The sequence below is a fragment of the Dermacentor albipictus genome, chromosome 1 (genome assembly GCF_038994185.2).
Source record: "Dermacentor albipictus isolate Rhodes 1998 colony chromosome 1, USDA_Dalb.pri_finalv2, whole genome shotgun sequence".
Lineage (NCBI taxonomy): Eukaryota > Metazoa > Arthropoda > Arachnida > Ixodida > Ixodidae > Dermacentor > Dermacentor albipictus.
In genome coordinates, this window is record NC_091821.1 from 219,543,443 (window position 1) to 219,570,891 (window position 27,449).

The 27,449-nt window shown below is 41.2% G+C and overlaps 1 protein-coding gene across 1 annotated transcript in view; it reads left to right on the forward strand.

Annotated features, from left to right (window-relative positions):
• Positions 1–24,920, forward strand: part of Cog4 (conserved oligomeric Golgi complex subunit 4) — a 64,345-nt gene extending 39,425 nt beyond the window's left edge. The window contains exons 14-22 of the mRNA XM_065426026.1: positions 810–1,038; positions 4,885–4,947; positions 5,068–5,124; positions 6,620–6,766; positions 6,849–6,941; positions 7,201–7,302; positions 14,988–15,116; positions 21,043–21,134; positions 24,738–24,920. Of these exons, the coding sequence (XP_065282098.1) occupies positions 810–1,038; positions 4,885–4,947; positions 5,068–5,124; positions 6,620–6,766; positions 6,849–6,941; positions 7,201–7,302; positions 14,988–15,116; positions 21,043–21,134; positions 24,738–24,780 (955 nt within the window). The 3' untranslated portion in view covers positions 24,781–24,920. The remainder of the gene's footprint in view (positions 1–809; positions 1,039–4,884; positions 4,948–5,067; positions 5,125–6,619; positions 6,767–6,848; positions 6,942–7,200; positions 7,303–14,987; positions 15,117–21,042; positions 21,135–24,737) is intronic.
• The last annotated feature ends 2,529 nt before the right edge of the window (positions 24,921–27,449 follow it).

Below are 27,449 nucleotides of genomic sequence, written 5' to 3' on the forward strand. Positions count from 1 at the left end.
GCCACCCCTCCCATCTGCAGAGGCATGCACTCTGCACAGCACAACCATGCCTACGAAGGGGCGCATTTTACAGTCACTGATAAAAACCAAACAGGAATTTCAGAGAAAGGAGAAAATATGCATCTAGAAATACTATGCAGCAGATGGCGGAACCACCTCGAAGCTTGCCAACTTCGTGTTACAGCACACATGCAAGTGGAGAAAGTGGAGAACGTAGAGTAACACGGCGGGGCAGGAATGTGGAAACGTACCGGTGTGTCACTGACACTGAAATGGTTAATAATGTGATTGTGCCAGAGGGCCACCTTTATTTAGAATTATGAAATAAAGCCATGCTTTCAGTTTTTCATATGGCTTAACATTGCGTTTTTCTTTTGCTATATTTAATATAATTGCCTGTACCTACTGGGCACCTTGCACCATACAAACACATTGACTCGGGCTGTGAAAGTTATTGCTCAAATAATTGTTCAGAATGCACGTTGGTACTTCCTTTAGGGTTAAAATACATGTAGGTAAAACATGTGAAAGCATTAAAAGCTTTGTACAGCAGTCTTGACAGTTTAGCTGGAAGTATCTTGATATAAAAAAGTAGTACCTACTTATTGTTCAAAAATTGCATTGTGTGACATTCTTGCACCAAAAAGTGTTACCGTCATCACCTGTGTCATGTCATTTTAAAGCATTCATTATTGAAAAGTAAGGGAAATACTTATCAATGTTTTAAATGCACAGTTTATGGATATTGTTGGGTCTTTTGGTGCTAATTTGATTTACAGTGCCCCCCCCCCCTCTTTCCTTCTTTTTAGGCGAGCCTTTTCAAGTGGCAGTGTGGATGGTGTATGTGCCATGCTGAACCATAGTTGTGCACTCTTGGAAACAGACTTTGCTAATGAGCTTTCTGAACGCTTAAAAATGGGTTTTCCACCATCAGGCATCTTGGACCTCAGTCAGGCATATTCTATGATTCAAAGTAGCTTTCAGCAAGGAAGAATACAGCCAGCTGAAACTGTGGAAAAGGCCAGAGCTCTCTTTGTGGTAAGCAGGACAGGCATTTGCTTACTTCTGCTCAGGTGTCACAATTCGAGACTACAGTTAATGGTGACAGCATGACATACCTGTACTATAATTAAAATCTGTATGCTAGTGAGTTTAGTGTAGCTTGATTGGTCATTCAGTGCGAAGAGGTGCTTAAGTCAGGTAAAGCTAGCAGTGTGGCATATATTGTTACATTGTAGTGACGGTGAAGAATAGAACTGACAAAAGTGCTAGTTCAAGATTTAACTCTTTATTGGGTGAAATTGTGTCCAACAAAACTAGGAACACTCAAAGCACAATTGCGACAAGTAAAATTGGCGGTTGTCAAAATCTGATCTATGGGTCAAGTGTGCCGGCTATTTCTACATGACTCATCGTACATTCCAATGAAATTGCTGGTGCCTTGTATGTTCAAGAATGTGTGCCACCATTTGCGTCACATGAATGGTCGTGTACGGTCTTAACTGACTTCATATCTGATAGATTGTCTCTTTTGCTATAAAATTGGCGACAACATTCTGGAAATTTCAGGTAAATAAAGATGTGTCTTGCATTGAGCAACAACCTTGTAATAGTGGATAAATGGTGAAAACAGTGAATGTGTCTATATCATTGTCTTCATCATAGTCTTCATCATTGCTGGCGACCACAGGCAACTTTTGAATTTTGGACTAACACTTTTCTTCCCTTACTAGGCCAATCAATCAATTTGATGGACAGTTTTTCAACATGTTGATAAATATTACCATTGGAATTCTTCCACGAGCTAGGCTACACACAATATGAAATGACGACTGTACTTCAACTATTTGTCAGATTTGACAATTTGTGGCACATAGAGAAGTCTGAAAAATGAACTTCAACAGGCAGTATCATCAAAAGGCAGCTTCCATTGGTCCTAGCAGTTCCCCAATTCTTAAATGACATCCGAAGTGAGAACACAAAAGCTTTTTCTTGGGTTGTCTAAATTTCTAAGCCAATGACTACGCTGTTTTAACTACGTCTCAAACATCAGTACTTGCTCAAGAGTGTGTATCGTTTTGATGATTGTATTAGACTAATATCAAGTGGTACTTTACTTTTTTCCCCCTGTGCATTGCTTTCATCCACCAGTGTTTCGACATTGTATGTACAGTTGATTACAAGTAGTACTTCTCATTGTGTGGAGTTTTCACTCACAAGAGTTCGCAGTAGACTTCAGACCAACCTTCGACACCAGCTTGACTAACAGTCTAATCTGTTACTTTTTGAACACCACCTGTGCAAATGGCCTTATTCAGTATTGTACAATACTGTGCAACACTGTACGTTAATGTGTAGTACTGTACAAGTATTGTACAAAGCAAGCAAAGGCTCCAGCACCAGTTCAAGACGCAAGACTACACCAGCTTGCTTGCACATAAAAGCTGATTGAATACAATAATCAAGTATGAGGAGGCTTTGGGTGCTCCCTAACCTGACAGCCATTGCTTCGAGAGCCTAACCAATGCAGAAAAAAAAAAAAACAGGTGCCTACTGTAATGAGTAAATACAAATGTTCTCTTCACGATATGCACTTGCTCGTTTTCAGATCTGCAAAGCCACGACTTTCCTGTATAACATGGTTGTCACTATTGCTAATATTCACATTTTTTTTTTTCTTTAGCGTGGGCTTAACAGGAATTGGAAACTAGGAGCAAAGCGCATATTTTGTATATTTCAGACTTTTAATGCGAAAGCGTCAAATGACCCATTGAGTGAAAAAGTCGGCGTATGTACTCTGTAGTAGTGAAATGGCACCTAAAGTCCCATTGGCTGCAATGCCACGTCACGAGCGCGCCTCAGCGGAGCAGAGTGGGCACGATACGTGCATAACCTGCTGCCGCGATAGCATGCCAGGTGATGCTTGAGAGGAGGGGGCATCTCCGCGACACATCGTCCCCCTTGCTTTCGCTCTCGGAAGCCAGCGCGCGGTGCCTGAGCCAGCACCGCAGGCTGCTGCTGCTTGCTGGCTCAGGCAGCACGTACCACTATGTATGGAGTCTGAAGCATCTACATTGTTGGTGGCCGCGACCTCAGTAGTAGTGAAATGTGGTAGTGCATGCCAGAACACCACAACAAAGTAAGGGAGTGGAAGAAAACAGCAAAATGAGTGAAAAGGCAGGCATCGAAGTCCACCATCGTTGTCAGCTCGCCCAATACACGCAGGCCAAACAAGCAGTAGTGCAACGTGATAGGAGACAGCACAAAGCCATTCGTCAGCATGAGGCAGAAGTGTAACGCCAAGCAAAGAGTCTCAAGTGGCAATTTGATCGTAAAACTTCATAACATACCCTGCAGCAAAATTTGAAAACATTACTCACAGTGCAAAACTCGAAGGACCGCTTGGCGGAATTCATTTGGGCATTAATGTTTTTGCATTCACAACTCATAAGAAGTGCTTAAGTGTCCTCGAATTTTTTTTTACTCTCAGAACCTACACTAAAGATAGCAAATTATTGCTTTCATTCATGTTTCTTAATGTGCTTCTTTGAAGTTTTGCATAAGAATAAAAATAACTCTCTGAGCAATTATTTCTGCTTTACTTCCATTCAAAACACCAATGATCAGGATAAAATTTTATGTACCACAGTAGACATTGTCACTAATACGTCTTGAAATAAAATGCTAATTCATAAAAGCAGCGAAAATGGGCACATTTCTAGTATCAAGGAAAGAGGTAAATGGTAGCATTGCTAGTTATTGATTAATGTGAGTAAAAACAACTGCTTAGAAAACCAGAGAAAAGGTGAGAGAGAATGTTATGAAAATAAGCTTCCTCTCTTTCCTCTGCCTTTGCTGTTTTTAACAATGTGAATTCATTTCTAAATGCAAAAAGAGGCACACCTCACCTCTTTTTTTGCATGATGAATCCTTACCAACTAGCTCGGCTTTCTGTCGTTCTAAGCTTCATTTCTAAACTTGGGCTGAAGTATCACATGTTATTTATAGACTGTAGTGCTGAAGGGACACTTTTTGGATGTGGTAAATGAACTTGAGATAGTGTGGTGACGAACATCTGAGCCAAATGTTATTTTGTAGGGCACTATACATAACTGACAGTACATGCATAGACAAGTTGCTGTCACTGAAAGCTATACTAATACAACTTTAGTACGGCAGGTAGCATTATTGTCACTCTCGATATGTACACACTTGTTAAAAATACTTTGCACACTATTTATGCTTCTCTATTTTCTCTCTGATAAAGATATGAACGAACACAAGGTCTAAGAGGAACTTTAGCTGGAGCCCTCCCTATTCAGATACATGTTAAATGCAGAAATGGTCTTATTAGGGAACCACTGAAAAAATTCGGTTTAAATTTTTCTTGGTGCCATAGAGGATTGCATAGCCCTTGTTGCCAAAACCCTTGATTGCCATATTGTCATATTGAACACCTAAATGCAAGTGATCTGCTATTGATAATGGGAACTCTGCAAAAGCTGGTGATGCTGGCGGGGGGACTTTGAGGATATTGAGACTTGGAATCGTTGCAGGCTAGGGCGAACTTGTCACAGAGCCATAACAGAAATTGGTTGCACCCCTACTGTAAGGCTTTGACGCATATTCGGATGTCCCTAAATTCATGTAGAGGCTAGACCTATGCCAGGCAATAACTATTAAAGGAAAGAGGAAATGCAAAGCGCAAGGAAAATTATATTGTTCCAGACAGACATAGCTCTGACAGCAGCTTTCCAAATATTCTTGCAAAAGGACCTTTCCATACAGTTTCTAAGTGCCACTTGAGCACACAGGGCATTTTATGCATATCTTTATGTTGCTCGCGCATATAAAAATTAAATATGTAACTTTTCTGTTTTGTAGACGACATTGAACAATGTGGAAATGGCACGAGAATACACGAAGACCCTTGCCAGCTCTCTTCAGGTAAACAGCATTTTTCTGGATAGACTACATAGCTTTAAATTAAGCTACAGTTATCCTTACTTTATTTCTTTTTCTGCACCAACATTAGTTTGCAAAATGACGTTGTAATTGCTTTTACAGGAAGACCTTCCGAAATCTTTTGCTTCAGCCACTGAACAAGAGACTGCAAAACTGGAGGTAAGTTTTGCTATTAAGGGTGTGAACTTTTATTCTAAAGTGGAGAATATGTTTTTTCTTTCTTTCTTTCTTTCTTTCTTTCTTTCTTTCTTTCTTTCTTTCTTTCTTTCTTTCTTTCTTTCTTTCTTTTAATACTCATGGTCATCTTTTATCTAGGCACCCTTTGCCTTTTAAAAACTGAAAGGGCTTGCATTCAATTTTTAGCATTACAAACAATAATATGAAGCTTAAACCATGCACTCCCCTGCTGTACTGCCACTTTGGTCATCAGAGTTGTGAAGTAGAGGGCAAGGGGAGCATGCTTGAGACCTAACAATAATGATAGTGCTGCAACTGCATTTTGTGTGTTGTTTTCTTTTGACTCTGTTCCTCTCTAATGTGACTGCAGATTACTTATTATACTGCAGATCCTTTTAGTTCACTTCTTTTCTATTCATGTTATCCACCACAGCTGACTAATCACAGTAGTGTCTACAACCACTGTGATTTATTTGAATGGTTACCCTGCCTTGCGCATCAGTCAGGGCAAGCTTTTTGAAACGGAATTTGAATAAAATAATCTTCTTTCGGCCACGATGTATGCATATTTTCAGTGGCCTGTATTTAAAAAAAAGAATTCTTGGTAGGCTTTTTTGCAACAACTAGCAAGCAATCCATTTACTCTTCTAGACTTATCTCACTTAATTAAATCTACCACACAGCTTTTTCATTTGATCAGAGGCCAGTTTTTCAGTTAGTATAGACTTCATGTGTCTATATACCCTCTGTCTAATGATGATAGCAGTCTACATTTTCTAATCAACTAGTGGAGCCAAGACTGTGAGATTAGAGAGTTTTAGCCCAGCGGGTTTACGGCCAGCGGAGCGGAGCGGTCTCCACCGTTGCGCCAGCGGAGCGGCTCGCGAAAAAAGAATTTTAGCCCAGCGGATCACCCGCTCGAGCGGGGTAAAGAGCGGGGCACTCTGCTGCCCCACCTAGTGGTTCGAATAGGAGTTACTGAGAAATGAAATTGAATTAAGCTTGCTTTTATTATGCAAGAAATGTTGAATAAAGATATATTACATGTTCTCAGTGCATTATTTGTTAATAACGTACTGAGTACTAATGTACGGGTTAGCGCGGCAGTCGCCGTCTTCGATGCAGAACTGCCGGCGTTCATGTTCGCGGCTGCCGTCTTGCATTTCCCATACACGCCCGCGCGCCCTTACGCACGCTCGCGCGCTGCGTATACCCTCCGCTGGGGAGTGCTTTCCAGCGGGCGTAAACGCTGCTCCGTAAAACCGCTGGCCGCCTCAGCGTGGTGCGCATGCGCAGTCGCGTCTCCGCTCGCCCGCTCCGCTCCGCTGGCCGTAAACCCGCTGGGCTAAAACTCTCTATTGCTCATTGCAGGAATTCGAAGTATTTACTGCAGTGCTTATATTAGTTGCTCTCTTTGCTCTTGAAAATGCATTGTTGTACCTTGGGTACATTTTATGTGTTGCTTTTCATTATACAGAGCTGCCTGACTGACCTCAACAACTCTTCACTAAAGTTTCAATCCCTTCTAAGCTATGGTGTGGCAGAGCTTTGCAATGCAGCAATCAAGCCACATGTCAAGTCATGGGTTGACACATTCCAGTCAACTGACCATTCATTGACTGAAGTAAGTCAAGGTGAAAATAGGCTTTGTTCCTTTCACTGTTTGCTTATGGTTTAAAGCTTAACCTTTATATTCATAATTCTAGGATGACTTCACATCTTATGAAGCTAATGATGGAATAAGACCATTTCTGCAGACATTCATTGTTACGCTTGATGGAGCACTGAAGGCTTTCAAGGTGAGTACAATTGTGACGTGATGCTGTGTCAGTGAGAATTGCATTCCAGTATTATTTAGTAATTTCCTGTTTGTGACAAGTCATCAATAACCATTTTTCTATAGGGGTGTGTGAGTATATGAAATTTCATATATGAATTGAATTGTCCCTGTTGTTCAATTCTTACAGCATTAATTTAGCATATCCTGAGGTAGATGAGAGCAAGTTTTATTTTATAAAACTGTTTTCATTTGTCTTATTGGTGCCCTTTTTTTTTAAGGGTGATCTGATTCCTGCCAACTATGACAGCTTGGTAAATCTCACAGCAGCAGAGACTACATTTCAGCTTGAGAAAGCAGTTTTCAAGTGTTCTTTCAACAGGGTAAGAGAACTTCCACAGTTGACTACAGTGGCGTAGCCAGAAATTTCGTTCGTGGGGTGCTCACATTGCAGCTCGGTCTCCTCCTTGAGAGGAAGCTTTAGCTTGGGTGCTCGTGTCTAAATACATTTAGAAGGAGAATTCGTTTTTGTCGGCAACCAATGCACCAAATTTGATGAGATTTGTTGCATTTAAAAGAAAAACTTAAATTCTAGTGACTTTTGGTTTAGAATTTTTCATTTAGGTTGTCAATTCTTTGTTAAAAATTCACCAAAATCGCAAATTTTCCGAAATATAAACTATCAAGTTTCAAACTATGTAACTCAATAATGAAAAATTATATCACAATTCTGGAAATTGCACCTAATAGTACGTCTACAGCGGAAAAATTTCTATATTACACGTGAATTTTTAGAAATTTAGCATTATGAAAATACGGCTTTTGCAGAATCCTTGTACACAATGTAACCAATTCACGTAAGATACGAATTGACACACCAAATTTGTCCGCTTTGACTGTTATAATAGATGCCGTTTACTTAACAGCCACATGTGTGCTTCATGCAGAGCTATTAATTTGTAAATGTCGTGCTTCTATTTTTTTTTAACTTTCGAGTTTTTCAAAATACTTAAAGAATGTTCAGGCCCTAAATCGAAATTCCGCTTCCAACAGACACTAGAATTTAACTTTCTCTCTCAAATGCAACAAATTTCATTAAAATCGATCCGGGGGTTATCACACAAAAGCGTCTCTGCGTTTTACATGTATTTAAATAGGCTGCATTGGAGTTGGGCGCGAGCTATAGCTTCCTCTTAAAGAATTTGTCTGGGGATCAGATACATGAATAATGACTCCATTGTCATTGTTAAAGATGCTGCAAATGAATTCTTAAACGCTACGCACTGTCAGAACAAGTAAAATATGTATTTTTTTATAAAAGACTGTACTTGTATATGCCAAAAATCGTGCCCAAAATAACAGATATCAATGTTTCCATGTTTTTTCTCTATTTAATAAGTAAATAAAATATCACACGAACTTTAGAACTATATCAGCTTGAAACCAGCAAGGCAGTGCATGCCGCTGATATGACAAATGTAAAGGCCATGAAATGAGCAAGCTGAGGACAAATATTGTAATGAAACTTTGTCATTCAAGAACCTTGTTTTGATTTTTGTACATATGCAACGGCCAGTGAAAAATCTCAGTGACACTGTCATTTATTCCAATGTATTACACAGGAGCAGCTGTCACCGGTCGTGTATCGTGAGTAATTGCACAGAAATTATAGCCGCAACAGAGAGCTGGTATAAAAAGCAGGAGTTCTGAAAAATAAACAAAGGCGAGTCAAATGAAAGTCAGCCAATGCGAATATACGACAAACGGGGTACCTTATTTATAAGTAGTCTCCATGATCATTTAGACATTTGTCCCGTTGTCTAACGAGTTGCGTGATTCCCGTCTCATTAAATTCCTTGGGTTGCTGCTTCAAAAGTCTGCAACTGACTCTTTCACGTCATCGTCCGACACGAATCTGGTTCGCTTGAGCTGTTTTTTCAGATGCTCCAAAAAAGTGGAAGTCGCAAGACGACAGGTCTGGGCTGTATGGCGGATGTTGCAGCGTTTTCCACTTGAACATTGCCAGTTTTGTATTAACCACATCAGCGACGTGGGGACGGCATTGTCATGGAACAAGATGACCCCATTCATCAATTTTCCACGTAGTTTGTTCTTGATTGTGACACCCACCCGATCTGGCGTTTTACAATAACGAAACAAATTGATAGACTCTCAAGATTTAGTAAATTCTATCAGTAATGGCCCTTGACGATCTAAAAAGAAAGTCAACAACACTTTTCCGGTGGAAATGACGGCCTTTCCTTTCTTTAGGGTGATGAATTCGAATGTTTCCATTGTAAGCTTTGCTGTCGTGTTTCAGGCTCGTTGTAGTGGCACCATGGTTCATCCCCGATCACAACTTCAGACAATATGTCAACACCCTCATTGTGATACCGGATCAGATGAGTCAAGGCAGTGCTGAACTTCTTCGTCTTCTGGCGGTAGTTCAAAATTTTGGGCAACCATTGCGAACGCAAGAGCGGATAACCGAGATTTATGAATTATGGCGTGAACCGAACAATGACTGATGTTCACACGCTCTGCCAGTCCATCGATGCTTATCCTCCGTTCTTGTCTCATCAGCTCATCAACCTTTGCAGTTTTGTTAGGGGTGATTGCACGATGGCTTTGGCCCAGCCTTGGATCATCTTTACAACTTTCACGTCCTTCTTTGAACTGTTTGCTCGAACGCTTCACAGTGGCCAATGAAATGCAATGCTGAACGTACACGGCAGCCATACGGTGACTAATTTCTTTTTGGGAAATACGTTCAGCTTCAAAAACCTCAGGGCACCACGCTGCTCAACTTCTAGAGCATCCATTATGTCACGCAACCATGTTCAACCCAATGTATCAGAGCATTAAACTGTCTTGATACTCATACCTGCGTGTCACTTTTGTAATAGAGAGATGCCCCTGTGTCACGTGCATGCCTTGCAGATAATGGACCGAACAATTATTGCGTGGGATGGGTTGGCTCACTTTGTTTTTACTCACCTTCGTACATTAGAAATGCGAAGATACAATGGAATATACAAATGCGAAGATACAGCTTGATAAAAGGCAAAAAAGTGTCACTGGAAACCAAGTTCACTGCACGTATACACAAAACCCCGCAACAAGATATTTAAATATACGTATAAGTCTCCAATGAATCTACGTATCTAAAAGATGTCACTGTATAATACGTCAAACAAGGCAAATAAACATGTTGCGCAATCAGAGATTCCCAGAATCTTAGATGCACCCCCATTCCATCGACTCCCTCCGATGTACCGCGCGCGACGGAAGGCGGCGCGCTTGCCCCCGCTTTTCTCTTTTGCGCACACAAGACTGAGCCACCATCGTCGTCTCACCCATTCCAGCCCCCTATCCCACTCCCTACGCTTTCACTCGCACATACAGCATGCGGCACGTGGTCACAATGTTATCGCCCTTGGACTTTATACGAAACATGAGGGCGACGGCCACGGCAGGAATGCGCCTGGAGCGTCCATATAATTGCTATCGCAATACTATATAGTAAGACTATCCAGCAACTGAAGCGTCCCGTGGCCCATTACTGTCTGCGAAAGAAGAAACATAATCGAACTTTCACCATGCGACAATTCGCTGCGCCACAACAATGTCCTTTTTTTTTTCATTTTTGGGGCCGGGGCACCGAAATAAAAAAGCGCAAAATATGTTGGCCACAATCGAATGCCCACTTTGGGCACCTAATGTAGCTCCCGAAAGAATATCGAAGAAAACGTGAGACATTTGGTCCACCGAGAACCATACGCATACTGCTCGGTATCCTACACTGGCGAGACAAGACTTTCCGGAGAGGTTGCGCTCAAGCGAACGCGGTGTAATTCGTCGAGTCCCCACAGTGATGGCGGCGAGCGATGATAGTTTCTTTTTCTCGTCTGCTAGCCAGAAAGTGCCCAAAATTCTACCAGGCGAAAATCCACTCAGCCACAGAGAAGCAAACGCGCACCGAAGTGCGCCGCGCGGTGGTCACAGTGACACGAGAAAAACGCATTCGCTCTGGCTGCCTCTGGCAGCCCGCGGGTAGGGTGGCGAGGACAAAAAAATTGAAGAGGCTCAATGTTTCCTCGCGAGCAAAAGTCGAAGTAGAAAAAATAAATAAGAACGTAGTTATCTTGGCTGACTATAGTGCCTTGACATGGATGCTTTGGTGTGGGTGAAAAAAAACGTTGATATTTTTTGCGTCATGACAGCACAAATGAACCACCACAACGCTTCATCTCATCCAACCTCGCTGCTGGCTTTGTCAACTTGTCTGATAGTGTGTTGATTTGGCTTGTCTCGTTGTATGGTCCGATGTAAGACTTCAGAAAAGGTAATGCCCCTTTGGCGTCCAATATTTATAGTAACATCAAACCCACGAAGTTCCGCAATTGACAATCTAAAGCACAACTTTGGAAATGTCGATGCACCTTTCACATCAAAAGTTTGAGAACTTTATACCCATAAATTTCGGAATCGGCATCCACACGCTGCCGTAGACTCCACGGCCTTTGCAAGATGCCGTGGCGAGCCCGTTTGCCATCAAAACGCCCTTGAAACTTTGTGCTCGGATGGGGCTGCTTGGTGTTATGTGACTCCCGGTGCATGGGAACTGCCACGAAATCCAGCCCGAGTTCTCAAGGTTCGCACTGAAATGTCTTTTCGAGCGTGAAAAAGACATCCTAGAGAAAATTTAGAATGATTTCCGGCACCGGGGATTGCTTGGGTGGGCTGTGCATGGACAGCACGAAAAAATTTCGGGGGGGGGGGGGGGGGCTGAAGCCCCATAAGCCCCCCCCCTGGCTGCGCCCCTAGTTGACTATGTAATGCATTAACCTTCAAAGTCTGTTGTATTTGTGCTAGAAAGTTCGGGCTTATAGCTTGAACTTCTCTTTATCTTTTTTTACTGGTGTATGTAAATTTTATAAACCAAAATATCAAACACGTAACCAGAAGGTGCGAGGTCTAAGCTCCATGCAAAGTCCTTGTATTTTTGTTGTTCACAATATCTTTCACTCCCAGATGATGACCAGAAGCGTTTTTGTCATGTCGAGAATAATTTAAAAATGTTAGCACAAATTTTTAAGTATATACTGTTACGAGTTTTCTTGGAGTGCCTTTACTGTGCTTACTGCTCTCTCATGTAAAACCAAGGGCATTAATTCCTTGCGTTAATGTGAACAGCTCTAAGTTATACCCTACAGTTTTTGTTGTTATAGTTTTCGATTATGTATAAATACACTATTTACTTGTGTAAGGCCCATATTTTATTTTGATGGGGGTTACAGGGTGCAAGCCTTACACAATGCAGGCTTATGGCTACTCACTGAAACCTTGAACTGCACTTAGACTGCTGTGCAGAGTAGCACAACCACTAACAGCTGACAAGGAACAATTTTGTTCACACATCCTTGTCCCTTCGCTGCCCTAATCGTTTGACAAGCTCACCTCATTGGCACTCTCCCAAAGCTGGTCGTCCTGTGTGTCCTCCATTTCTGTTTGAGATTCCTGTCACCTTGAAGCTCTTGATGACAGTATCGAATGAAACCGCTTCAAAATCCGAGAGCACACATTTTGGAGTAATGCCCTTTTAATGGCCCCAAAAGCACAACGCAGCTAAACAACACACTTCAATGCAGCCAATACCATTGAAGCACAGTGGATCTATGCTGTGTGATCACAATGCGGTAAGATACAGTGGTGGTGATGATACTACCATGATCAGCAAGACAGTGACTAGTGCTATATAGTAGTGTCTTGAAAAAATGAACCAGAATGCTGGCTTGCATGTGGCACTTAGTGAAACATTTTTTTCCAAATTTTCGCACTCCAAAGTGGAGGTGCAAGCTTTACATGAGGACAGAACTTACGCAAGTAAGTATGCTAATTTAAAGTTTTAGCTTTAACTGGGACTTCCTTTTTCACTGGAAGGAGCCCTTGCGTAAACTACAATTTATAGACAAAAATGCAGTAGAGGCTTCTCTTAAAAAAGCATTATGCGCCTACTCTTCATCTTCCTTCATTCCAAGAAATAGTTCCCTTAAAGACAAAAAGCTCCCTTAGCTAGGTGATTTGTTTTGATACACCACATCTCCTGAGCAAGGTAGAGTATGGTGCATGGATGCAAAAAAGAGGGAGAATAAGATGCATTAATTCGTTGGCATGCATGAATTTTCTTGTTCTTTTATGGGCACTTGCTGCTGCATTCCCCGACAGACTGACTGGTAATAGAGTTCTGCAGTTGAGAATTATCAGGCTAACTCCAAATCTAGAAAATTGCTACTGTTTAGTTTTCTTACTTTATCACACTTATCCAAAAGCTCAAGGCCCTACATAAAGTATAATGCCACTGTAATTAGTTCCACGAGCATGGAGTTTTAAACTCAAATGATGCTCAGAGTGCTTTACAGTACATGAACAAAGGATGCCCAGGGAAGACCAAGATGCCACTACACGCCGCTGTTTATTTTCCAAGAATTGAATAACTTTCATAATATGCAACAATCACCCGTTATCGAGGACTCATCGCGACCTACAAGAAGGCAATCCCTATCTGTCAATTCTGTGGAAGTGGCACTAGCACATGCCGCATTCATTCTCCTGATTATGTCATCTTTTTATTACTATTTGTCACGCCGTTCTGTCCTTATGGCTGGTAAGCACCAGGCACTCGCCTAAGTATAACGTGCAACTGCACACCTTTGTTTGGCTAATACCTGTTCTAAATGTGCACAGCCTTAGTAACTCTAACTTTATTAATTTTGACTGAGTAAGTAATTCAAATAGCTGTTTACATTACCTCAGGCAGCTATTTTTACGAGTTTACTCAAGCTGCAAGCTGTACTGCAAGACTCGCACATTCCTTTCAGTATCATTTTGTAGTCAATTTTTAAAAGATCAGCAGCAGCAACACAAAGACACAGAAGGTGCTGAAGTTTATTGGCCCACCTTTTGTTTGGCCTTGTTGTTGGTTTCATATTAGAATTTGCAAGCCTCGAAAAGCACATGTTACAGTCTTCCACAGTACGGTCCATACTGTTGCTCTGTACTGTCAGCATATTAAAAGATCACTTGAGAAGAGATACATGTGTGCTGCTGGCTGCTCTCACTGTTAAAAGAGGTGTCAGACCATAACATCTGCTCAGTTCCATGTGCTGCAGAGGTTGTTTGCTTTTATGATGTGCATTTATGGTGTAGTTAGCACTCAAATGTCACTTCATAAACCTTGAATGAGCTAACTACAATGGTTCTCCAAGTGGAGTATAATGAGGCTACTATGGGGAAAATGTTTATTCAAACACCTGCATTGACCAAAATGACATTACTATAGGAAAGCAGGAAACATTTTATACACAGAAACATGCATAAAAGTACTGTAAAACCAGTTTTACTTGAATTGCAATAATTGTAATTATGACCTATGTAGTAAAAGTAAAAACTTTATTCAAAGTGATTGCAGTGCATCTTGTCCCAATGGGAGGGGCCCTTATCCAAGGCTCCTGTTGCCTCGGCTGCTGAGCGAGCTTGGTTCACCAGCTGTCGCTGGTCATCCATGCTAGAGCTGAGCAGCACAGTGTCCCGTTGGGACTGGCTGGAGTGGGAGATGGTGGACTTTTCTAAAAACCCCAGCTAGTGTAGCATAAATTGGTGTATTCCCCGCAAAAAGGGCTTGTGTTATTATATTGTGTGGAGTTCCAATCGTGTAGTAAGCTTAGGTGTCTGCACATGTTTTTTCGTGGTCACCGCCAGACGACGGCCTCTTCTCTGGTTAGCTTGTTATGGGCTGGAGATAGCATGATAAAACAAACCATGGTTAACAATAGCAGACACATACAATGATGGCATCCTGTGGCTTAAAGCAGGGTGAGAATCAAGCTAAGCACAGTGTAGCCACATATTAAAACAGCTGCATTTGTCAGAATAGCTGTTGTTTTTGCAGCTTGAAATATACTAGTATCTCTGACTAGCAGTTTTGCTGCTGCAAGTACTCTTGCTCACATTCGTGCTATTGTACACTGCACAATGTATATCACCTAATTTTGCTTACCATTTGCAGCTTGGTGGTCTTCAGTTTGACAAGGAGCTGCGTTATCTAATCAGCTACATGACTTCAGTCACAACGTGGTCAATTAGGGACAAATTTTCCAGAGTGTCACAAATTTCTACTCTTCTCAACATGGAGATGGTGAGTCAAGACTGAAAAAAATTACCTACGGTATTGTGAGAAAGTAGCTTGGCTCACTTGCTGTCAACAGTGTTTTCATATAGACAAAAACAGGTCAGCTTTAGCAAGCTGACCTGTAGCACTTGCTTTTATTTCTTCTTTCTTTTTAAATAGGGTCCAAGAACAGAGGTTTGGATGCCCTTTACATTACAGAATGATGGAACGTTCATTGCTGTAAACTGATCCCTTTGCAATACATTGCTAAAAGTGCTGTGTAAAACATTTTGCAGCATTCAACAGGTTCCCCCCATATGTACATTGGTAATGACTGAATGCCCACATTGCAATAGGATTGGGGCCTGCTCATGCCTAAGGTGCATATCATCCAAGACTTGATGTGCTGCATGTGACATCCATGCCAAGCTGCACCAACCCCGGAAGCCTTATATTCATTGTACACTAGCATAACCAGCATAAATTTTTTTTGACAGAAAACACACGTAAATGATTATGAACAGTAATAAAAGAAATATTTGTGGGGCAAAAAAGCAAGATGTGCTCCACTGTGTACAGGAGAACCCCCTGTTGATGTGTCTCTTAGGGGACAATGAAAAGAAAATTCATGATACAGGGAAATGTAACATGCAATAACGTCTACGACAGCGCTACAGATAAGATGAAAAGCTACTCTGGCACAATTTATTTCAGGTTGACTAGAAAGCCAACAAACTACTGAGAACCTGATAATTAATGCTCGCTGTCACTGCCTGGCAGTAAGATTGAACACTAAACTCTTTTGAAGTGGTTGCAGCCATGAATCACACTAAATAAAGCTTGGGATTTCCATCTGGTGCTTAGGGCAAATGTTCAATAATCTCAGCCTCTCTTCAAGTACTTGCAGCTTTTCTTTAGTTTCCATGCAGCCATGTCCATTGAAGTTACAGTGCAAAAGGGTATCTAATGACACAACAGCATCTGTGAACTTATGTGTAAGGCAACCGCTTGTGCCTTCATTAACCCCCCTTCACTTTCAATGTCGTGAACAGAGTTGAGACTGGCAGCAATATCAGACATGCTTAGTGTTTTCAATTTATTAATGCCATCATCAAAAGACACCTATTTATTATAGGTGACACAGGCTCTTATTCATGCCTTAGCATGCTCAATGTAGGTGCCGCCTACAGATGATGCCACGTCAGTGTTGCGCCGTTGCAGCTTTTGGACGTAACAGCCGAGAAGGGAAATGTGAAAAACTGGAAGCTAATGCACGATTCTATGTGAACTAAATGAGACTGACATTTCAGAGCGTAAGAGATGGTAAGACATAACAAACAGAAACATACCAACAAAGTTCTATGGTATGTCTGTGCCATTTACAACATTTTGTGGTCATGCAACAAAATCTGACTCACCACAGAGCCACGTGTCACTTAGTTTTGTGTTGCTTTCTCTGCCAATTTAAAACTAGAACTGTTGGTTTAAACACTTTTCCCATATTGCAGTGAAATGATATAAAGGAAGGGAGATCTTTTAACTTGCATCATATTTTTTTTTAGGTATTTGCTCAGCGGCAGTACTTTTGAATATGACTGCTGTCAGCATAGCAGTTCTCACGACATATTAAGTGGCCCTGGAAAAATGTCAGTGCAGTAATGTATACAGTCAGTAAGTCATAAGGACCCAGCATAGCACTTCCGTAATGTCAAAAGCCTTTCTGTTCAGGTTTCCTAAGTGGTATTACAAGGTCTTCGAACTACTCACGGTTGCTGGTATGTTCATACATGAATTTGTTTCATTTCAGTTACACAGTTGTAGTTATCGGATTGCTGTGGTTCTATTCATTCACATTTTTTGCACCTATTAAAGGGTCCTTTAAGAAAAAGGTACAGTAAAACCTTGCTATGACAGAGTTGAAGGGAGAGCTGCACTTACTGGTAGCATCATGGGCTACCCGACTTGAGTGGGTTGTTTCTACGACGGCAAGCAAAAGTATAGCAATTAAAGCTGCCTTGCAGAAATTTAAATCTTGCACAGTGCCAACGGTAGTGATATTATCGCACTGCAAGGCAGCACTCCAGGTACTCCAGTGAGATATTCTATAGGACATTTGCCTAAAGCAGTCTTTAAGCAGAATCAAGCATGTACACAGTTATTGATTTCACCTGGATTTTCAGTAGCTTCCATCCCACATTGGCATGTTCGGAAATGAAGATGCAGACAGTCTTGCGTATCAAGCCCTACTGTGCAGGCCGATGGTGAGAGTACCACAAAACATGCAACGAGTATCAAACACGATCATTGGGAACCGCTTTCGCTCATTGGGATCCCCACCATATCAGTCCCGTGTGTCTTAGGAACTTAGCCGATTGGGAGCCTGCTGACAACATTGTGTTCACACTCGGTTGGCAAGAACACTGGCATGGCTGCGCAATATAGAAAAAAATTAAATTATGGGCTTTTACATGCCAGCACCTTGATCTGATTATGAGGCACATTGTAGTGGGGGCTCCGGATTAATGTTGACTACCTCGGGTTCTTTAACATACACCTAAATCTAAGTACACATGTGTTTTTGCATTTCGCCCCCATCGAAATGTGGCTGCCATGGCTGGGATTTCATCCCGTGACCTCGTGCTTCGCAGCGCAACACCAAAGCCACTAAGCAACCACAGTCGGTGTTACACTGGATAGGTTTCTGGCCTTCACCAGTGTGTTCTGTCATGCCCATGGTGATATAAAACATTACTTGCTAGATTGCCCAGAATTTGTGGAAAAGGACAAGACTACTTGATGGACTGAAACATAAAAGTCTCTCCGTGTGCTATCGTGGAGGAATTGATCTTCCCTCAAGGACACTGGATATTTAGGAGGGAGGTGTTCTACCACCTCCTGAAGTTTTTTTCAAGACACTGCCCTATTCATAGAGTGGTAAAGTTTAGCATTGAATGCTAAACTTTACCAATGTCATGCAGTTGATAGTGCCAGGAGATACAGAGTGAACATTATGCTGTAATGAACTGCGTGCTCATATGCATATTTATCCCCAGACAGTAAAAGGAGATGCTCTGCCAGAGAAATTGTCAGCAAGCCTTTGTAAGACTAGATTTGCCCGTAGATTGCACCATCCTCCTCCATCTCCTTGCACGCTTATTTTATATATTGCTTTAAGTTATTTTCATTACTTTGTTATATGATTGCACACTCTCACAATGGTCATTGGCCACCAGGATAGCAGGAGTGTGCTGTTAGAAACAATTCGGTAAGCCAATTGAAAATCCCACTACACATCATTTGATTTGCACAAGGTTTTCTGCAGTGTCTTCGTCAGTGTGATGACTGCTTTCTCTAACGCAGCTGTCAATGCCAATCAATCTTTTCTGTCATCAGGAACACTCGACTAGCAGTGTGACAAGTCTTGCAGTATTTCGTGAATGTGCTGACAGAGCACTACAGGCCTCTGATTTTGTACACTGTTCATCACTATGTACAAGGGGCCACTTATAAATGACAAGGTAGCATTTATTTTCACTGGCATATAGATATGGCATGGCAATGAATCAGAGGCTAGCAGCAGTCCCCCCCCCCCCCTTGAGTGATCGCCAAGAACATGAACAGTGATGTTAGCTTGTAAGGAACCATTTCATTTTTCATTCTTATCATTTCTTGCAACGAGTGGGAAGTCCCAGAAATAATGGCAGTGAGGTTTTGGCATTATCGATTTGTCGCTATCAAATATGGTCCCTTAGCTGCGTATCTGCAGAAGATTATTATGGCCACGGTTAGAGATCACAGCAGGCAATACATGTTACAATACATGGGCATTGCAGGCTTGTGGTACAAAGGTGCACATGGGCACCTTTGTACCGCAAGCACTGTGCTTCTTCTACCAAGGCACAGCCTACTATGTGCACCAGAGCCCAACAGTATGGTAGCTGATAGAATTGGCAGAGTACTATAGTGCAAGGTGGTAGTGGTAGATTAGAACGACATTCAAGCTATCAACAAACAGCGTAGCACATTATCAGATTTTGGACTATTCGGTGCAAAACAATCATTAAATCTTCATTCTGAACAAAAAAAATTTTGTTATATCCATTTAAAGAAAATGTTTTCTTCACTAGAACAAGATTTTAAATGCATGGGATTTTATGGAAGCTTCAAGAGGAACCACGAAGTATCCATTACTTAAATATAACATATTTTATAATAAGGTTTGACTGTATATTTTAAACTCTTTAACATTATGTAGCTGCCCAAGAATCAGCTCATGTGCCCGCCAGTAGGTTCTTTCAAAAGAGCTGATATTGAACCGTGACATTTCAGATTGTCAGCTGAACAGCAGAAAAGTGCCCCTGTAGACCGCATGTAACTCTATAGGAGCGCCATAACATTTATATTGAACTCCATCCTTCAGCACATTCAACCTGCCCTAGCTACTCAGTGGCTTTGGCATTACATTGTTAATCCCAGGCCATGGAATCAAATCCCGGCCATGGCAGTTGCGTTTCGATGAGGCAGAATGTAAAAACATCCTTGTACAGTGCATTGGGTGCACATTAGAGAACTTCAGGTGGTCAAAATTAATCCGTAGTCCCCCACCACACTATGCCTCAGTGACTGCAATCAGTTCAATTGTAGAGTTTTTTTAATGGATTCTCAGTACTCTGCATAGGCAATCTATAGTGAGGCATCTGGGCTTGGTGTTGCACTGAGCAATTAGAAATCACTTTCAATTGCAATGTTTGGGGTAGCCAGTCATGACCACCTTGACAAAAAAAAATTCCAGCAAAACCCATCTCACGATAAATGTTGATGTTAACACAGTTAGCATTGAAGCACTGTAGCGAGGCACCATATTGCCACCGCTAAAACGAGTCATGTAGGAGGGTATGCAGCTGGGCTCCCATCTCATGCTTCCCTCTGGACGCACTGTCATCTAGCAACGCCTCCACGAAGTCCGCGCGTAGCGCATTTAGGAATGTATATATTCTGCAAAAATTGTATGAGTGTGTATGGCGCAGGTTCCATTCTGCCCAGCATTGGATAAACTTTAAAGAATTTTTCTTTTTTGTCGTTTATGAGCGGCACATACCCAGTGGCACGTATGCAGGGAACCAAATTGACGTCAGAAAAATTCATTGAAGAGCGACACATGCTCTGTCACTCAAGTTGGAGTTAAAAAGGTTCATTGAACAGCAGCACATATCCATTGGCATATAGCCAATGTCACATACGCTTAACCCAAGTTGGCCCAACGGTTGGTGTCACACCCGGTTCCCTTATCACAGCAGCCCGATGCTCCACCCATCAGACCATTGACTACACAGGGACCTATATTGGTGGGACAACTGTTAAGAGACATAGATAGACAAACAGACAGTCCAACCCCTGAAAGTACATAAAGTACCCTAATAATGCTAATCGCATGAATAAGTAAACTTTATGCCTTGGTCATTTTATTTCCACTTGATACCCTCTCGGTTGTGTGTTAAGATACTGTAGTTGGAAGGGGGCCTCTCTTTGATGGCCTGGATGCCCTGATTGGTGTGTTGTGCCACTTCATGCTGGTATAGCTGACATGAACTGTGCACACTGTGCGCACAAGATTGTCATTTCTATACAGTCTGGTTTCCTGGTGATTTCACATTGACATGCCATCCATTTCTGCTTTCATGCCCTGCGCCAAAGCATCACTCACAAGGACTATCAATTCACACTTCAGACAGTACAATGGGCACACAGATGTTGCGCACAGTTCTATCATTCACTCCTTTGAACTTCTAGTACTAATTCTTTGGTACTTCTATTCTTAAGGAAGCTGAACAATAAGAACTGTTTCCAAAAATCTCTTAGGCAAGATTTGCATTTTTTTATGTCACATTGCAAATTTATTGTCTGAGCTATTCCCCCATATGCAGAGTTTTAAATGTTCCATTCTAAATTCCAGGTGTCTGAGATACTTGACATTTGGGGAACAAATGCTGGACCTATGACATGGAGGCTTACTCCTACTGAAGTCAGGCAAGTTTTGAGTCTGAGGTAAGGATGGCTTTTTATTTTCTTAGTATGGAGCCAAAGCAGCTCATGTATAACTGTATATATTGAATTACTAGGGAGTAAACTTCATACCTTTATCATTGTATGTGCCACACCATGGTTACCATAATTGCGAATTTTAATGCTATAGCAGCATTGTCACAAGGGCTCTGATAGTTTTGAATAACTGTGTTCTACTTTGAAATTTACTCAACCCTCAGGTTTGCATTGATTATTTGAGCAAATGATGTGGAATGTGCAAGTGTGGTTTACCTTATTGCAGCTTCACTGAAACATGGTTTTATTGCGCTTGAAACTCAGTTCAATTTCTGAAGTTTTGTTCCAACCTGCTTAATAACAAATGCTATCATTCTGCAATAAACAGTTATATCAGTCATTTGTTATCCTCTATACTTACTGTGAAAAATGCTTATAAAGCAGAAATAATGTAGCCATTGAACCTAAAGAAAAATAAAGCTATGTGCAACATGATAAACCACATAGAAAGGTTCTCATAAAACACAGCAAGCACCACAAAATGTAAAGAATTAAAGAAGGTCCAGTAGAAAATATAGTAATTATGTACTTGCATGTTCAATTGTCTCTGTCAGGTCGGTCAGATAGGGAGGCCATTTTTATTGCATGCGGTACATCTCTATAGTATATAAGATAGCGATACCATGCTTAGAGGTACAGTAGATGCAGTACGGATGTCTCAGAGTGTCGTTATCTTTGTTATCTGATTTTATTGAACCCAAAAACAAACTGTATCAGTACACCAAGCTGCAACATATTTTATTTTTAATGTCAATTTATTAATATCATCCAAAAGTTGTACGATTGGCTATAGCTCTTTTGTGCTCCCAAGTTTTATTGGAATGTACTGCTGGACTCTGTAAGTGTGTGTGTGTGTGTGCGTGCATGAACACATGTGTGTTCACACACACAGCTAGCATTTACTTCATGTTTTGATTTTTTCAGTGACCTTTCAATTTTGCTTTGACCACATATGCCATATATGAATTGAGAACAGTGTATTTTGCTTTGCCTGCTAGAAATTTCATATAAAGTTGAAAGCCTGGACAAGGAGTTTTTTTCATACTCATGATTGTGGAGTTAGGGATGGCACATTTCCTGACAATAAAGTTAGTACCTTTAGTAGACTAAATATAGCCCCTCGTTGTATGTTCAGAAATCTGATGTGGAGTCTTAGACTTTAAACCTCTGTCTGCCACTATTTTTGTCACTGGCTACACCTTGCACTGAAGCTCGCTGATGAGCTGAAGATGTAATTTTTAGTAAACAGTTGGTTGGCCTTGAAAGCCGTTACTCTCTCCTGTATATGTGCATTCTGGTGTCCCACAGGGCAGTGTAATTAGACTACTTTGTGTGTGGAGGGATCTTTGTCTCAGGACTAGCTTCAACTTCCCTATTCAAATGCACGTAAAATGCGGAAATGCTCTCATGAGACAACTGCTGGACCAATTTGAATGAAATGTTGCTTCTTGGAAAGAAAGTTAAATATAGCAACTGTAGGAAGCACAATATTGATTTAAGACCTCATACATTGGTAAGTTCTAAAAAAAAAATAGAAGCCCAAAGTTGACAAAGCCATAAATCTGCACCAAAAACAGATATTGTAAACTTTAATTGTTAGAGCATATAAAGTTCACAAATTTGATATACATGACTCTACAGCATACCTCAGATTTTACAGTGCTTTCGAGAGTTTTGCAATAATGCTACCGACGAATTAGTGGTATATTGTAACAACTGTGAATAAAATGTCAAATTTGTCCTCTTTAGGTGTATAATAAATGATTTTACAGAATTGTGATTTCATTATTTGTTACTGAGTTAGAGTCGAAGACTTGGCACTTGTATTTTATTTTTTCAATTTCACAACTCGAAACAGTCTTGTTTAAAAATTAATGGCCCGAATAAAAGATTTGTTTCCTACAGCCAGTTGGTTTTAACTTCTTTTAAATGCAACAAACCTTATCAAATTCAGTGAAGTGGATGCCAAGCAAAACATTTTCTTCGTTCCCATGTACAAGTTAAGTAGGTGTTCCCAAGGAAAAGCTCCCTCTTAATTGTTTGATTGCGTGTGTGCGGGAGAGCGAAATAATGAATTTATTTTACAGATGACTGCCTATTGTTTGAATCATTCAAGTAGATATTATCAACTTATATTAATTGAAGGCACTAACCCTCTGTCACTGTGATGTGCTGATTACAAAATAAAGTTAAATCAGGAAAAAAAACAGTTTCATGATCACAAACAAACAGCATCCCTTTGAGTATGTTTACTCATTGTCAATTCCCTCTCACATGCTAAATGGTTTAAGTATATTGGTGATATTTTCACAAACTGTCTAAGTCATATCACATAAATTGCAAATGCACTACTGCACATCGCTGGTTGGGTATAATCTATCACAAGTTAAAAAACTGTCCATCTTTTTAACTGCTTGGGCCAGATAAGACACGAAAGTGTTGCAGGCTTCACTTCATACTGTCAATGTCATGATATAGTCAATGCAGCATGAAACCATATCTCTGTTCAACGACTCAATTTCAACTAAAGTAAACTTTTTTTCTGATTGAAAGTTGGTTTTTCTGACTGCTCGATAATTTTCCATGCCCTTCCATGTGAGAAAAATTAATTGGCATATACTTAACTGCAAAGTCAAATTTCAATGTAAGGAAAATTCTATATAGTTAAGTGCCAATTACCATCATTATCATTAGAATTCCATTAAGGAAAGAAATATTGGAGGACATCTAAGCACATGTGATTGTGAACGCGAAAGCTTTAATGTCCAATTGAACGCCGCTGAGTGCTCCTTTGAGTTATAAACGCCTCGTGGGCAAGCAAGTGCATTGAGACGCTAGGAGCAGTTTGATTTGGCCTTACCAAGGCACACTTAGAATGCAAGCGAGAGCTTGCATGGACAAGGAACACACGGATGGATAACACAGGCTTCGGAGAGTGAGAACGAGGGTGACGTGGCGTCACGCCGACGCCCTCTCCCCTCACACAACACCTGGCACGCTAGCACAGCAGCAGGTGTCCCCTATCGTCAGCTCTGCTCCGTCAAGATGCGCTCGGGATGTGGCTTTGCAGCCAGTGGAAATTTACCTGCCGTTTCGCAGCTACAGATGACAGGCGCTGGCTTTTTTCGCTCAGAGGGCCATTTGATGTTTTCACATCAATGTCTGGGCAGTCATGGAGTCATACCCGTCTTAATTATTTACAGTAGGCTTCATTGGTGTAAAGGAGTTGCTTTGTCTGTTTAGTATGATAACCTGGCTGGTGCTTTAGATGTCACATCAGATTTACTGCACTAGCATTATGTAGTGGCATCTACTGTCAGTGTTCCAATAGTGTTGATTTTTATTACTCTGTGAATTTAGGATAAATTACGTAAAGCAGCATATACCTTCCTTTCTTTTTTTTTTGGCTTTTCCAGCTTATTAGCACATCTAGTTTTGCATGTTTACTTGACATGTGGCACATATACTTCTACATTTCTTCCTTTTTATCATAGTTTTTTGTAGCCACTGTGTGGTAATGCAGCACAATTTTATATTCACTATTTACAGGAATGACTTCCGTCAAGAGGATATAAGAAGACTCAAGCTATAGTTTTATATTTCACTGTTTATAGAGTTGTACATAGACCAAAGTTATTCTATATGTGCACCTGTGGTGCATGGAACAGAAGCTACTAAAATCTTTTAGCTACGCTTATTTAAAAAAAAATAAAAGGTCACTTTTTGTGGTTAGGCATGCATGTTTTGTCTTCTCCCCCACTGGCCTTCAATTTGCATGATGTCCCATATTTGAATTACTATTTACCTGAAAGTTTTTACTTCACAAGGCATGAAACCTTGCCAAGGAAGCAACATTGCATGAGTTGTTCTATATTAATCACAGTGTCTATTGCCATGTACTTAGTATTACATGTACAAGCCAGGGAAAACGGGGAAGGCAGGAGATGGAAATTCAAGACGATGAGCAAACCAAGAACAAGATGAAAGCAGGAGCCAATGTTTCAACAAGTGCACTTGTCAAAATGTCGCCTTGAAGAAGACAAGTCCACTTGTCGAAGGCTCCTGCTTTCACCTTGTTCTCGTTTTGCTCATGTACAAGCCAAGTGGTTTATTTATAGCATTCAAAAGGCATGTCCAAGTTCTCTGAACATAACCATATTTGATTATAATGCAGGCCGTTCCTTCTTTTTCTTTTTCATTTTTTTTTTAATAAGCGACTGTTACTGAAAATGAATTATTGTACGTGCGTACTTGGCATTGCATGCATTTGTATAGACAGCAGTAATTGTTTACATACTTTGTGGGCTCCATAAAGCCTCTGTAAGCAAAGAAGCCTGCCCACTATGCTGGCTCAGTAGCTGTAGCATGGTCATGCTGGGCACGAGTGTGCTTGCTCGATTTCTAGCTGCTGCGGCAGCATTTTGATGGAGGCAAAATGTAAAAATTCCTGTGTACTTAGATTTCGGTGCATTTTAAAGAGCCCCAGGTGGTCAAAATTTGTCCGGTTCCTTTACTACTGCATCCTTCGTAACCCACTGGGCATTTTTGCAACCTTAAATCCCACAATTTAAAGGCAAAATCTTCATGTTGTCACTCCCCTGAAAGGTCACCCAAGTAAACTTGCTGGTGCAAGAAAGATGAGAGAAAACTTCTTAGCCATTTCACTGTTTTTGCCTCATCTTTTGTCTTCAGCATCACAGCTGTGCTAGCAAACTTATCCTACAAATCCAAGCTTTTGTTTTCTTCCTTCTAAATAATTTACTGGATTAACTGCCCACAAGTTGTGTAGTTATGAGCATATGGGTGGTGCATTCTTCCTACAAGCATGATTCACTAGCTAAAACATGTGGTACTTTTGCATTTGCTCACCTGTTTGACTACTGAGTTGTAGCATGACCTTCCTGTAGAAGGGTTCACTCATAGGCGAAAAGTGGGGGTTATGGGGGTTAACCAGAATGTGGGGGTTAACCTCCATATATATATACATATATATATATATATATATATATATATATATATATATATATATATATATATATATATATATATATATATATATATATATAAACGAGAAGAAAGGGGTTAACCGAGGGGTCAGATTTTTATTAATCGTATAATAAGAAGCCAACAAACTGACACCAAAGACAACATAGGGGAAATTACTTGTGCTTACTAATTGAATTAAAGAAATGATAAATTAATGGAAATGAAAGTAGATGAAAAAATAACTTGCGGCAGGTAGGGAACGATCCCACGTCTTCTTATTACGCATGCAATGCTATCCCAATTAAGCTTCCACAGCGCCGTTCTCCCACCCACGTTCTTGGGTATTTGTTTTTACTACTAGAATTAACCCTGGGAGTGGTAGCAAGCTGTAGTTTTCTGTGGTGCATGGTGTGCACATTGTGATCTGTAGATCCCTTTTAGGCCATCAATATCTGATGTGTTGTCTAGTGCTTTCACATTTTGCTCGTATAGTATTATATGTTGTGGGGTCTTCGAGTCTCACATGAGGACCAACCACCGTGCGTGCGAGTGTAGCGAGCCACAGGGCTGCATCAGCCACCAGCCTGTAGCACTGCTGCGCGCGAGCTCAGGCCACAAGGGACTACCGAGCAACGCACGCAAGAACACAATATTGCCCTGAGCTAACGGAAACCGTTTATTGTGTTCGTCGGCACCCGACACTGCACAAACGCCGGTCCCGGGATGGCGGGGAACCAAAGGGGTGTCACGCCAAGGGCAAAAAATACAGTAAGGGGCCCCTATATCACGTCACTGCAAGAGCACAGGCTCAAGCTAGGACTCTCCGCTAGGAAAAGTCCCGGCGGCTATGCTACTTGCACTCGCATTCACAATAGGGGGCCAGAAAATTTGGGTATTCATTGTGATTATTTTTTATTCTTTTTTTTTCTTTTTTATCCTAGGTAGGACATTAGGCAGTATAATAGCAAGAGCTCTGTGGCGCAACCCACCGCCCCGTTACAAAGGGGACATCCATCCATCCATTACGCGAGCCATCACGAGTGGAGCGCCACTGCTGACAATCGGTTCGAAGTGAAAATGGTGATGCGTAGGGACGGCGGAACAAGTGAATGCGCCCACACAATGGCACGTCGAATTCCCCAAATCCCCATAAGCAGCACGCATGTCACACGAATTACAGTAGACTCTCGTTAATTCAAACTCGAAGGGACCCCAGGATTTTGTTTGATTTTGCAAGTGGATAGGGGAGTTCATTCACTGGCAGCGTGTGCTAAA